General features: G+C 42.2%; 1 protein-coding gene across 1 annotated transcript in view; it reads right to left on the bottom strand.

The window, feature by feature from the left end:
• The window catches only part of LOC102814474 (serine protease 46-like), a 31,173-nt gene that overhangs the window by 13,122 nt on the left and 3,480 nt on the right, over positions 1-14,571 (bottom strand). Inside the window, exons 2-4 of the mRNA XM_006868844.1 lie at positions 3,254-3,431; positions 2,889-3,125; positions 1,891-2,116 (exon numbers count right to left, since the gene is read on the bottom strand). Of these exons, the coding sequence (XP_006868906.1) occupies positions 1,891-2,116; positions 2,889-3,125; positions 3,254-3,431 (641 nt within the window). The remainder of the gene's footprint in view (positions 1-1,890; positions 2,117-2,888; positions 3,126-3,253; positions 3,432-14,571) is intronic.

Below are 14,571 nucleotides of genomic sequence, written 5' to 3'. Positions count from 1 at the left end.
TATCCCTCATTCCACGGCCTCTTCTGAATCCGGCTTGAACCTCTGGAAGTTCTCTGTCAATGTATGCTTGCAGCTGTTTCTCTATTACATTTAGTAAAACTTTACCCGCATGGGATATCAAAGAGATTGTCCAATGATATCTGCATTCTGTTGAGTCACCTCTCTTTGGAATGGGCACAAATATGGATCACTTCCAATCAGTTGGCCAGATATTTTTCTTTCAAATTTCTTGACATAGATGAGTGAGTACTTCCAGTGCACCTCACATTTTTGAAAGATTTCAGTTTTTATTCCACCAATTCCCAGTGCCTTGTTCTTTGCCAATTCCTTCAATGCACCTTGGACTTCTTTCTTCAGTATCATTGGCTCTTGGTTGCATGCTACTTCTTGAAATGGTTGAACATCAATCACTCCCTTTTGGTACAATGACTCTGTGTATTCTTTCCATCTTCTTTTGATGCTTTCTGTACTATTCAATAATTTGCCCAGAGCTATATATGTGTGTACATATGTACATGTGTGTGTATGTATGTAAAGCACATAGGGGGCATGGTTATGGATACTTCTTAGTTATAAACAAACACCATAAGGGATTGATTTTCTGCATTTGAAACCTTAGGACCATAGTCTCGTGGAACAACTTGGTCAATTGGCACAACACAATTCACAAAAGTTATGTTCTACATCATCGTCTGGTGAGTAGTGTCTGGGGTCTTAAATGCTTGCAAGAAGACATTTAAGATACAACTCTTGTCTCTTCTCATCTGGAGCAAGAAGAGAAAGAAAAGAACAAAAAGAGAAAAAAGAAAACCAAAGACTCAAAGAATAAACTAGTTTTCAGGACATACAATCTATACGAACCTTGGCATCACCCTAAGACTAGAAGAACTAGATGGTGCCCGGCTCCCACCACTGACCATCCTTAGATAAGCCATAAACTTTGAACAGAAACTACCCCTTGAGTGGTATATAATAACTTTTCCACTAAATAACAGATTGGCTCATACAATAAAGAATATTATCAATGAGTACTCAATGTCTTTCAAAAAATCATCTATATGAGCCAAAAGGATCAACAAACACTGTAAAGTAAAGATCAAAGAATAAGATAGAGAAACCAAATCACTGGAAGCAAAACATCCAGAAGGGAATTAATGAGAATGTTAACACATTGTGAAAAATGGAAACAATGTCTCTGAACAATTTGTGTAGTGTAAACTTTCATCAAAAACACAGTAAAATATTATTTTTTAAAATCGTATGAAGCACAGCAGTTCTACTCTGACACACATGGGAGTCCCCATGAGTGTCAACTTGCTATCAACTTGACAGCAACTGGTTTCATTACAGATGAAGTGATGTACATCCTATGACCCAGCAGTTCCATGCAGAACATACACTGTTGAGAAATCCTGGAACATATGAACACTGAGATGTGTGTTACACTATTGAAAGCAGTAGAGTTTGCGGTATGAAAAAAAAATGGAAAGCTACCTCAATGTTTATAAGTAAAAGAGTAGATAAATTATGGTGTATTCACAAAAGAGAATATTTAGAACTGTTATTTCAGGAATTGGAGCTGCATGTATCATTATGGGTAAATCTAAGATATCTAATATTGAATGGAAGATGCCAGTGGCAGACACATGTTTACAGCATGATGCCATTTATGCTGGTTCTTCCAGTGCCTGGCCTAGATCTGGGCATGTGTTCAAAAGTGTTCAAATGACCTGAGAAATACTGCCATCATTGTGGATGGTGTTAAGGATATTTTCACCACCATTTTACTGAGTAGGAACCTCAGGTCTAGAGGAGTAAGGCGTCCTAGTGCCACTTGATAAGGCATGCCCCCACAAAGGCCCTCCCTGCCCTGATCCACATACTCCACACCTTACAAAATTTCATGCCACGTTCTAAGTTGCCACACAGCATGTCTGTCCCCATGAAGTTCTGTTGGCCCTTCTTGAGGAGGAATTGGTATTTCTGGTTACAGATGTCTTTGTTTACAATCTTGACTACTACCTCCTGAAGATTGTTGAGGGTGGGCATCTGGACCCCTGAGGATGCTGTGGTCTTTGGGGATGATGTGACCCCTGAGGAGAGAGAGAGATACTGCCTGGGCATCCATGCAATTCGTCAACCCATCTCCATCTTGGAGTAGCCTGATTTACTAAGGTGGGAGGCAGGGTCACTTCTTACAATGTCAATTCATAATGGCCCCATCCCACAGACTATGTAAAAGCCTCAGTTCATTAAAGAGAGTAAGCAAAGTATCCCAGGGTGTTGGGGGACATCCAGGCACCCAACAGGGACAAGGAGAGATTTCCTCACAATTTCAATTTTCATGAAGAATCTAAGCACTACTCTATGGCCATCCAACAAGGTGTAGATCCCAAAGTGACTATGTGGCACCCACTGGAAGGCAGGGCCTCACAGGAGCTTCTAGGGTGGCACCAACAGGGGCAGCAGCACTCTAAGAATGATAAATGCCTCAAGGTAACCAGTGTGCATGGTGCCTCAGTATTACCTGAATCCATGGCCTTTGTGCAAACTGTAGACAAGGAGCTTCAGTAGTGACCAAGGAGTCATGTCCTGCAAATGCTGCAGAGCAGGAACTTGGCATGCGATTTAACCTGACTTTGGAACCTGAGGTCCATGCAGGGCATGTATCATGTATCTCTCTTCCACTAGAGCACTAAGCATATCTGCATGTCAACGGTGCGTGGCATGGGTAGATGCTCCAGAAACGTCTGCTGGCTGAGTGAATGAGTGGACAAAGGGATGGGCTACGGAGCCCATGATGGGGTGGAGGAGCTGTGCTCTGAGGAGATGGGTATCTTGGGTCCTTCACCCGTTTTCACTCACCTTGTTTTCCTACATATTCCGACCCAACCATCCAACACATGGAACCAATAGACGGCTTGTTTTGTGCATCGGGGAGGCAGATGGGCTGGATGTTGTGGGACCAGGAGATGGGATGCTGGAGCCTCAGGAGGGCAATGTCCTGGGACGCAAGATTGGTGAAGTTCTCATGGATCACAATGAGACTGATGGGATGTTGAGCGGCGTTTGAGGAAAATTGCTGGGCTCCCATCCTCACAGTGTATTCGCTGTGGTTTTTTGATCTGTAGGGTCACGGGTGGGAGGTGAACCATCAGCAGGATGACTGGAAGTGGTTGGAGAGACACAGGCAGAGCACAGCGACACCCAGCCAGCCCCCAGTCACCTCTCCCCCATAGCCACTCTGACTGACCTTTGAAAGCAGTGCGCAGCTGTGAGGACCCAATGCTCATGGAAGATGGAGCCACTGCAGATGTACATCCCCAGGAACAGGATGCTCACGTGCCATGGCCACTTGCCTTCCTCTACCACCTTCCCCTTCACTACCCTGCAGGTGACGTTGGTCTGACCACAGACCCCGAACCAGGGCACTGGGGAAAGAGAAGATAGGGGGCTGTGCTGGACTAATGTAGACCATCGGGCAGCCCTCAGAGTCCTGCACACACCAGACTGTCAAGACAAAATCACTTCCAGCCTTGTCACAAGCAGCCGCTGTCACATGCACAAGTGAAGAGGAACTTTTCCCCCATCCCTGAAAGATCCAGAGGTAGCCGATACCTGCCATTTACACAAAACAAAGAAAGCCCCCAGACAATGAGAGCCAGAAGCCTCTTCAGGACTTGTTGTAAGGTGAGCCATCTCCAGCATTTAAGCAAACAGATAGATGGGGCGTGGGGATCATCCAGTGCAGAGCCCTCAGCCTGGGGTAAGCTGCAGGGCTAGTGAGCAGGGTGCCCTGAAGAAATGGACAACCCTGAGGCCCACTTCATGCAGACCACTGTCTCTGTGCCTCCCAAGGAAGGGAGTGGTGATGCTGGTCTATGCCCTCCATACCCCTTACCAGCAGGAGAGCTTTCATGGAAGGAGTGGGTGAAAGGGAAGGCATTTTGCACTAAACCATGTATTGAGATGGAGATTTTAAACTGGACCATCCTCTACTGGCATTTTATAATTGGACCTCCTTAAGGTCAGGAAAAGAAATAAGAAGCTACTGCGAGAATAACGAAAAAGAAAACGAATTCTCGTCTGTAGCCTGCTGTGGAGTTCAGGCTGGTCAGTAAAGCACTACATTTGGCCATGGACCTCCTCACAGAGGTGAAGCCACCACTAGCTGTCATGGTTTCATTCCCCGGCTCAGCGTTGGGACCAAGCAGGGCACTGAGCAAAAGGCTTGTCCTGACCTGGAGAGTGCTTGGGGAAGGAGGGACAAGAATAAGAAGAAAGTAAGATTAAGAATCTATGGTGACCTATTTGCATTCCACGAAATATTTACCCATCCCTGCTGTGTAGCAATCCCTCAGAGGTAACCAACCTTTGATTCCTGGGCTCATACATACTGTGGACCCTAGGCTCCTGACACCATCCCAGGTACAGATGCTACATTTACCACAACTTGCCACAACTTCCATTCCTGGATGCCTTTGACCTCAACCAGTGGCCTTCCATGGGGACCCTCAGGTCTCCTCACAGACCCTACCACCTCCATTTCCACCTCCATGGAGAGTTCTGCTTTGCTGTCTCACTGCAGACACGGTCCCACTTCCTCTCTTCTCCAGGGAATCACCCTCAGGCCCTTCTCATACACCATTTTGTTTCAGACTATAGTCTCCCTGGTCCATGTGGGGAGAAAGAGGAGGCTCTCCAGAGGCCTTCCTTCCCTTTTTCCACAAGTAGAGACCTCCCAGAGTCAGGCTTCAGCAGAAAGAACACCACCCCTTAGTTCTCAGAGGCAGGTGGGGTGTCCCTCTTTATTCCCCTCCCCAGTGGGTTCCCCAGGTCTCTGACAAGAGCATTCCTCAGAACTCACGCTCAGTGAAATGTTGACTCCAATTTCTTCCACAAAACCTTGTATCAGATTTGCAGGATACAACCTGGAGATCCCAACACCAGGGGCCAGCATCAACTATGGCAGCTAAACCAGGGTCGGGGGGAGCCACGAGGGACTATTTGGAGGTTCAGGGTGTCACAAATCAAGCATTGTCACCATTCCACACAGCCTGACACAGCCAGACCGCGGCTCAAAGTGATTTGTCCTCAGACCGCAGCGATTCCTACTTGTTATTTGTTCCTGTTAAGTGCCATAGAGTCAGTTTCAACCCATAGCAACCCTATGTAGGGTTTCTGAGGAACCGATGGTGTGTTTGAACCACTGACATTGTGGTTAGTCCAGTACTGACCCTACAACCCCACACCAGGAGTTCCTATCCCTAGTCTCATACAGTCCAGGGTCAGAGCTAAGTGGCTTCAATACTTACAAGCCATACTCTCAAGTCATCTTGCACTCACACGTGGTCTTGGGAGGACACATCTTAGCATCATGACCTCTGTCCTAGAAGGCCATAGTCCACACCCATGCCCATACCATGAAAGGCATAACAGTCAGTCAGCTCCAGGGAGCAGTATGCCTCCGTTGTTGTTAAGTGTCACTGAGTCGGTTCCAACTCATAGTGACCCTATATAGGGCTTCCAAGGAGTGGCTGGTGGGTTTGAACCATCAACCTTGCAGCTAGCAGTCCAGTGTTTATCCTACGACATGACCCTAAAATGTCTGAGATGGCTGAGGGCAGTGCAGTCCATTCAGAGTAGGAGGCTGTCTACTCATCCATGGACTCAGTGATGCATTGTTGTGGGTGGGGAAAGTCAACACATTGATGGGAAAAGACAAATCCCCTGAACTGGGGAACACAGCCCCACCCCCAGCATGTTGTCTGACAAGCAGCAGAATGGGAAGCTGGTAGGTGACCCAAGCCAGGGCTGCCACCAAGATTACTTGTGGTGGTCAGTTAGGGTAGAAGTCTAAAGAGCCTCTGTTGTTTTGGGTCCCAAACTGCTTTGGGTCCTCAGAGTCCGTTGACATTTGATGCTGAGTCCTGATTCCATCACTGATAAGCTGTGTGAGCTCTCTGTGCCTTAGTTTCCTATAGTGAAATAGGGATATTGGAAACATCCACCTAACTGAACATGGGCCTGACGAAGATTGAATGGTCATTCACACGTCATCACTATCATCATCATCACAAATCCTGGTTCTCCCAAGAAGTGCCTCCCAAACCAACCCATCTGTTCCATGGATGTTAGTTTGTTCCCTCGTTCTTAATTAGGCTCAAGTGCTCATGGTCACCTTGCAGGTTGGAAGAGCCCCCTCACTTCACATACTCTGGCAAGGAGATGCCTACCAGGGTATGGATGATGAAGTACTTCAGGCTTGGGGCATTGACATAGACACCCAGGCAGCAGACCCCTCTTGCCTCTCTCCCATGTCCCCAAGTCATACCTTCATGAAGGTTCCCATGTCTGGTAGGATAATAGGTAGACGTGAAAAAGCCCTCCTTACACCCAAGCCCACTGGACATTGCAAGCAGGTGCCTGGTCCTTGCTAGTGCTCAAAATGAGATGTGGGGGGAGGGAGGGCCAGAATTTCTTCTGTGAGAGAATTCTAGAATTCATGGTTTGTTCATTTAGGGTGGGGAGTAGACCTCTGTCCCAGGGTTGGGTAGCAGGATGCTGAGTAGGCATTGTGACCATGGCAAGGCCCAGACAGGTCCATTAGGTGATGCTGCTGTGGGACACCTCCCTGGATCATGCTCCTGGTGCCCAACTTGGACCTGTGATGGCACCTGGCTCTGGTCTACGGCAGTGTCCCTTGGGCCCAGCCTTCAGTGACACATAGATGCCCAGCCTTGGCCTTGTTGGCACCCTGTACTCAGTTCTGAGTCAGCCCATGACAGTACCATGTCATGGCCTGTTTCAAACCTATGTCTGATCTGTGAAGCTCTATGAAGTCCCTCAGGAGAAGTAGAAATAGAGACACCAAAATGGAATGACTAATCCTATACTGTGTACTGAGTTGGGACTGGTTTTCCTTTTTCCTGAAAGGGTCTGGGGTAAAGGGAGGTCAGGTGTGTATTTAGCTTAGAAAGGCAGTTTCCTGAGAGGGCGGTGATGCCCACAGCATCTTATAGGCGTTGGTCTTCATAAATCAGCAGGAAAAATAGCATCTTTTCCCCCTTTCTACCCAACTTCTCTTCCTAAGGTCCTCTTCCCAAGGACCCCATGGTTCCCACACTGTCCAGAGGGACAGTTCAGTTTTGCTCCACCCCATTTGATGAGGATATGGGGTAACGGGGCTGCTCACCCACTGCTGAGGGAGATGAACCAGCAGAGTTACTGTGAGAAGTGGAAGTCATCTAGTAACACAGAAAATGTGCTTACTTCACAGCCTGGCAGTTCCTTCCCTGATGGTCGCGCACACGTACAGCAGGAAAGACATCCAAGAGATTCACATCAGCTTGTGAGGAAAAATTCCAACAGGAAACTTGCTGGCAGCCACTGAAGAGCAGATGGATGCAAGAAACACTCAACAGCCATGGGGATGGACCATCTGTGTAGCTACACGGTGAATCTCACAAACACAGGCTAAGTGAAAGAGGGCAGACACAAAAGTAAACACTGCAGGAAGTACAAAGGCAAGTAATCAAACTTTGTTGGGATACATGCTATAGTAGAAAAATCAAGGAAATAACTATCCCTACAATCATATTCCCTCTAGGAGAAAAAGGGGTAGAGAGAACAAAAAAAAAATTAATACACACACAAGGAACTTCAAAAAGGTCTTGGAAAAACCCCATTGTCTCTCCATTTGTCCATGAACTTTCTGAAGCCCTCTCATGTGTGTACATATATTCTCACACACACAAGAGGGCTTCATACACACATACACACATACATTAATTTTTTTTTAATTTGTGAAAAAAAATTACATGATCTATCCACAAATTAAAAAGAGAAACGCCCCAAAAATAAAGATCATATTTACTTTTCTGTCTTAATAGAAAATAGTAAAATAATAAATTTGAGGAAACAATCATTAAAACAAAATAGATAACAGAATTAGATCAAGCATATCAATTAACAACACCCATATGAATGGATAGAACTTTTCAAAGATAAAGATGACTACATTGTGTAGAAAAGAAATTCTACTCATATGTTACTTATCAGAGACACACCTAAAGCAAAAGGACATGAAGCAGTTGGTGAGCAAAACAATATTAAGCATCTACAAACAAAAGCAGAAATGGCAATGTTGTTGTTGTTGTTATGTGCCATGGAGTCGGTTCCAAGTCATAGTGACCCGGTACAGGGTTTCCGAGGCTATAAATCTTTATGGGAGCAGAAAGCCTCATCTTTCTCCCGCAGAACAGCTGGTAGTTTTGAACTGCTGACCTTGCAATTCACAGCCCGATTTGTAACCACTACGCTACCAGAGAAATGGCAATGTTAATCTCTCTAAAAATGTGACTCAGGGTAAAAGCTTTAAACAGTGAAAGAGCATTATTTTGTATCAAAAAATTATAAAAATTGTAATGAACATATAACATCATATAGCTCTGTCCACCAATAAAATATCATCAAAGATAAAATCAGTATGTAAGAAATCGAGAAACTTCATTTGTAGTGTGAGTCTCTTGCAACTCGTTCTGTCTTTGAGCAGAAGAATAGCTGTGTTTATTGTTATTGCTGTCTTGTCGGTTCCATCTCATAGCATTAACAACCTGTGATAGGCAGATGACACAACTGTGTTTGCTGAAAGTGAAGAGGACTTAAAATACTTACTGATGAAAATCAAAGGCCACAGCTTTCCGTATGAGTTGCATCTCAATATTAACAAAACAAAAATCCTCACTACTGAAACAATAAACAACACCCTTATAAATGGAGAAAAGATTGAAGCTGTCAAAAACTTCATCTTGTTTGTATCAGCCATCAACACTCATGATGCAACAGTCAAGAAATCAAAAAAAATATTGCATTCGGCAAATCTGCTTCAGAAGACCTCTTTAAAGTGCTCATGAGTAAAGATGTCAGTTTGAGGACTAAGGCGCATCTGATCCAAGCCATGATATTTTCAATTGCTTCATATGCATGTAAAAGTTGGACAGTGAATAAGGGAGACCATAGAAGAATTGATGCATTTGAGTTATGGTGTTGGAGGAGAATATTAAAAGTACCATTGACTGCCAAAGAACAAACAAATCTGTGTTGGAAGTAGTAGAGCCAGAGTGCACCTTGGAAACCAGGATGGCCAGACTTTGTCTCTCATACTTCAGACATATTATCAGGAGGAACCAGTCCCTGGAGAAGGACATCATGCTTGGTAAACTAGAGGGTAGAAGAAAAAGAGCAAGATCCCCAGCAAGATGGTTTGGCACAGTGGCAGCAGCAATAGGATCAAGTGTAGCAATGACTGTGAAGTTGGCACAGGACAGGGCAGTATTTCATTCTGTTGTGCACAGAGTCATTATTAGTCAGTACTGACTTGATGGCACCTAAAAACAACAACAATAAATAGGGTTTCCAAGGGAGTGGTTAATGGGTTTGAGTCATCGATCTTTTGTTTGGCAGTCTAGTGCTTATTCTACAGTGCCATACCAGAACAGTTATCACAATAATGTCCCTAAAAGGTTAAATATTTTGGACTGCATTTTCTACCGTGATGAAATGACACTATTCAATAACAAAATAAATCAAATCACTTGTAAATTTAAAAGATAAACTTTGTTATTTTGAGAAAAATTAAAAGCACTCTATAAGCTATTTTTAAAATACTGATAATTAGAACAATGTGTCTTTTTTAAAAAATTCTTGGGTGTGTCCAAAGGCAAATTTATAACCGTAGGGAAACTTATTATTGAGCAATAAAGAATAAAAATAAATGAATTAGATCTTCAAATCAAGAAACTATAAAAAGTAAAAAAATAAATCTGAGGAAAAGCTGTATGAAATGAGTACAAAATATAAAATTATATCTTAATCGATCAAAAAACAACAGAATTAAGAATGAAACTTTTATACCAAGAGAACTAGAGGGGGCCTGGCTACCACCACTAATTGTTCTGACTAGGGTCACAAAAGATGGTTCCAGATAGAATGGGAGAAAAATGCAGAACAGAACTGAAATTCTTAAAAAGACAATCTGGTATAGTAGAGAACAGAGGACTTCCAGAGACTGTTGCCCTGTGACATTCTTTATATCTAGATCCACCTGACATCACCTCTTAATGAGATAGCAGTAATTGGTATCCTACTTAAAAATCATCTGTATGGCAGAGCAGTGGTGTATATGACCATCAGTCATCACAACTCTGAAACCAAAAGACCTAGATGGTATCCATCTACCACTACCAACTGCTCTGAAAGGGATCACATTAGAAGGTCCCAGATGTTGTTGCTGTTAAGTACTGTTGAGTTAGTTCCAACTCATAGCAACCATGTATAGGGTTTCTGATAATGTAAATCTTTGCAGGAGAAAATGTGGAACTCAAAATTAGGGGGAAAAAACAGATTGGGCTTACTGGTAAGAAAGAGACTGGCAGAACCAAGACTATGACTCTCAGCTACCCTTCATGTCTGGAAAGGAACTCACCCTGGTGACCCAATTTTCAGTCAAGCAGTAGATAGGTATATAGAGAGGACAACAACACAAATTAGGTATGATCACCATGGAATGGTCACTCATTCAAGATAAAAAAGGCAACATTTACCAAGGACAAAGTTGAGAAGGGGTGGGAAGGAGGGTGGAATGGAAATCGGAACCACAGGAAGGAAGTGGGATAGCTATTGCTGCATGGAGAGATTGCAGTCACTGAGATGAAACAAAGTGTGTGATTTGTTGAACATAAAACTGATGACCTGTTCTGTAAACCTTCCCTCAATTCACAATAAAAGAAAATAAAACCAAAACATCTGTGTGAGACTAAAACCTCATCAATGACTCAGAAACAAAGATGACAAGATAAGTGGGCAGAGAAACTAGAGTACTGAAAGGGAACAAATAGAATACTAGAGAACTTTGATATATTCTGATAAATGTAGCTAATGTCATTGAATAATTCATGTGGAAATTGTCAAATGGGACCCTAACTTGCTGAGTAAATTTTCAGCAAAAAAATTCACTACCAATAAAAATATGTTTAAACGAACTCTATGGTCTAGATCTTTGAGAAAAAAAAAACAAATACTATTAAATAAGATATTTTACATTGGTCATATTTGCTAGTGATAGTGTATACTCACTAAGATGGTATAACAGGTGTGAACTTGCACTTCTAACCACACAGCTTTGTAACATGTAAAGCAAGAATTGTCAGAACTGCAAGATGAATTAGACAGATTCTTAATTCTTTTGGAAAAATTTGACACCTTTTCAGAAATCAACAGATTATATAGACATAAAATATCTGTGGTGTGGAGAAGATTCGAATAACACAATAAAAAATCAATTATTTATACCTAGAATTTTGTTTCAAACCATGAACTTATATTCCAAGCACACATGAAAGTTACTAAAACTGACTAACTCTTAGGTCAGAAAAAAACCTCAACGAATTCCAACATGCAGAAATAACTAAATCTGTATTATGATATAACTTTTTTTTTATGTTTTTATTGTGAATGTTGTGATAGTTTACATGGGAGAACACCAGATTTACATTCATCCTATTGTATTGCATTTCATTGCAATGATTACCATCCCCTCTATACATCATCAAACAACCAAAGGGTCCACCCCACAAGTCTGGCCCCTGGCCATCAGCACACAGCCCCTCTCCTTCCTTGAGTCCAGAGTCACCAGCTGCTCCATCTCTCCACATATGATATAACTTTTAATAGAATCAAAGAGAATCTTCTTCTCCCCGCCAAAATTAATTTTGGGTGATGAAATTAGTAACATCATCCTTTCTAGATCACAACAGAACATGGTCTGTCTTCCTTGCTTTGGACACATCATCAGAAAGACTCTATTCCTGAAGGAAGACATTATGTGTGGTGACCTAGAGGACCAGTGAGGGTAAGGAAGATCCTCTGTGGGACAGATTGGCAAAGTAGAGGCAACAATGCACTCAGACATGATGTGGGACCCAGCAACATTTCACTCTGCTGTACACAAGTTCTACATGAGTTGAAGTTGACTTGAAGACATTATCTCTTTATAGATCTATATAAATGAGAAAAATAATGTGAAATTACAAACTATGATATACAGTTGATGAATGCCAGTGAGGCCAGTGCATATCTAATCTTATAAAATATGGCCAAAGTAAGATCCAGAGGAAAATTTGTGAAATTAAATGAAAATGTTAGAGAACAAGTAAGTCTATGACAATGACTCAAGAAGCTAGAAAAAGAATAAAATAATTCCTCCAGGAAAGCAGAAAAACTAAAGCTAAAAGGATAGTATTTAGAAAATAAAAAGCAGCAGCTATGGTCACCAAACCCAGAAGTTAATTTGTACCACTGAAGAGTGGCCAAGGAACAGAAATCTTCACTCAAACAGGCTGAAAAGGCCTGTTTCTTCTTTTTGCCTTCAGTAGTGACACCATCATCCTAAATCTGTTTCCTTGTTGAAAATCAATTGTCGATAGCCAAAAAATATCCTCCTCCACATTCATAGAGAGAATATGTGAATCGCTCCTCTAACTATGCCTTATGTTCACTGGGTGTGACCACCTAGGTCAGCACCTGACTGGGTCAGCACCTGACTGGGTCAGGTGGGCAGGGCACTGGAATATGCCATAGATCAAGTTACAGAGCAACCCTTCTGTTTGCTAAGAGTGTGGCAGCTTCCCTTGAAGAGTACAGGCAGCACGTAGAAGTGGTGCCCCTGGCCCGGGAGGAGGGAATACTCGGGAAAGGGGAGGAAAGAAGCTGAGTCACTAGCCAAAAAGAGTCCACCATACAGTTCTTTGGAAAGTCCTATGAAATTGACACACAAAAAAATGTAATTCTGATCTTATTAAGAAAATGGAACAGAGTACATATAAAAATACACTAGAAATAGAAAAGTGAGCATACGTGTAATATTACACTAATAAACTGAAAGATCTAGGCAAAATAAAATCTGAACTAGAAAAAGCATACAAAATTAATGAAAAAAAATGGTAGGAAACTTAAATGGGAAAAACAACTATAAAAGTAATTTTAAAAGTAGTCAGATTTGCCTCCTAAAAATGGTATCAGGCCCAGCTGGTTCTATGTGCACATTCTACCAAGTTGCTCTGCGGATTGGGAGGTCCACTGCTCTATCTCATGCTCTGGCTCTTGGTTCTGCTGCTGTGACTCCTCTGCATCTCAGGGTCCAAAGGACACATTCCCCGCTCCTGACTCTTCTTCTTTCATGGTAATGAGATCCCTCCTCCTGCTTCTGAGATGTTCATTTGATATTCAAGTTAAGAGTTTCAAGTTTTCGCAATTACAATGAACTGTTAACATCCACAGCTAAATCATGTTATCGTGTCAGTATCTTCTCCCATTCTCTCTTACCCAGTGTCTCTGACCCAGCAGGGCAGAAATGTTGTCTGGAGGTAGTTACTGATTATGGCTAGAAGAGACATAAGCTAATTCACTACTGCGCTCCTGTGAACTGCTCTAGGGCATGAGGAAATGCTAAAAGGCTGTGGAAACATTCTAAGAGGCTAGGGTAACAATGAGCCAAATTGGAGCAAAGGATAGAACAAAAAGGAAAATTGTATGCTAATTCAAATCTAAAAATTCTAAACAAAATGCTAACAAATTGAATCCACAGTGTATTAAAATATTTACATAAAGATCTATATGTAAATCCTATCACTATAAAGATCACCAATGAAAAATAGAGAGAAATTTAGGGGTTCTGAAATAAGGCATAAATGCACTATCAAACATAATTGAAAAAACACAAACAGCAGAAGACATAATCGATGACTGGGACCTCCTAAAAATTAAGACACTTGTGTGCATCAAAAGATTTCACCAGAAAAGTCAAAAGAAAACACACAGACTGGGAAACTTTTTTTTTTTTAATGATGACATACATATCAGACAAGGGACTATTGTCTAAAATTTATAGAAAATTTCAACACTTCAAAAGAAAAAGACAAATAATCCAGTTTAAAAATAGGCAGAGGACAAGAATAGATACTTCACTAAAGACATTCAGCCAGCCAACAAACATATAAAGAAACTATCATGATCATTAACCATTAGAGAGATGCAAATCAAAATAAGGTATCATCTTACTCCAACATTAATGGTGGTGGTAGTGGTTATATGTCGTGAAGTCAGTCCCAACTCATAGTGACCCTGTATAGGGTTTCCAAGGACCAGAAAGCCTCATTTTTCTCCCATGGAACTCCTGGTAGTTTCAAACTGCTGACCAAGAGTTACCAGTCCTATTCGTAACCACTATGCTACCAGAGTTCCTTCCAGCATTATTAATAGCAAAGTTAAAAAACAAACCTATCAGACAACAACAGATGCTGGTGAGGGTGTAGAAACTGGGATCCTCCTACTCTGCTGATAAGTAAAATGATGCCACCATTGTGGAAAAGGGTATAGCACTTTTTTCAAAAAGCTGGAAATAGAAATACTGTATGATCTAGCAATTGTTCTACTTGGTATGTATCCTCAAGAAATAAGAGCCATGACTTAAGTAGGTAGTTGCATACCCATGTTCATTGTAGCATTATTCAC

The sequence above is a fragment of the Chrysochloris asiatica genome, unplaced genomic scaffold, assembly GCF_000296735.1.
Source record: "Chrysochloris asiatica unplaced genomic scaffold, ChrAsi1.0 scaffold00124, whole genome shotgun sequence".
Lineage (NCBI taxonomy): Eukaryota > Metazoa > Chordata > Mammalia > Afrosoricida > Chrysochloridae > Chrysochloris > Chrysochloris asiatica.
The sequence above is the reverse complement of the archived record's forward strand: the minus strand, read 5'-3'. Positions and strand labels throughout refer to the sequence as shown.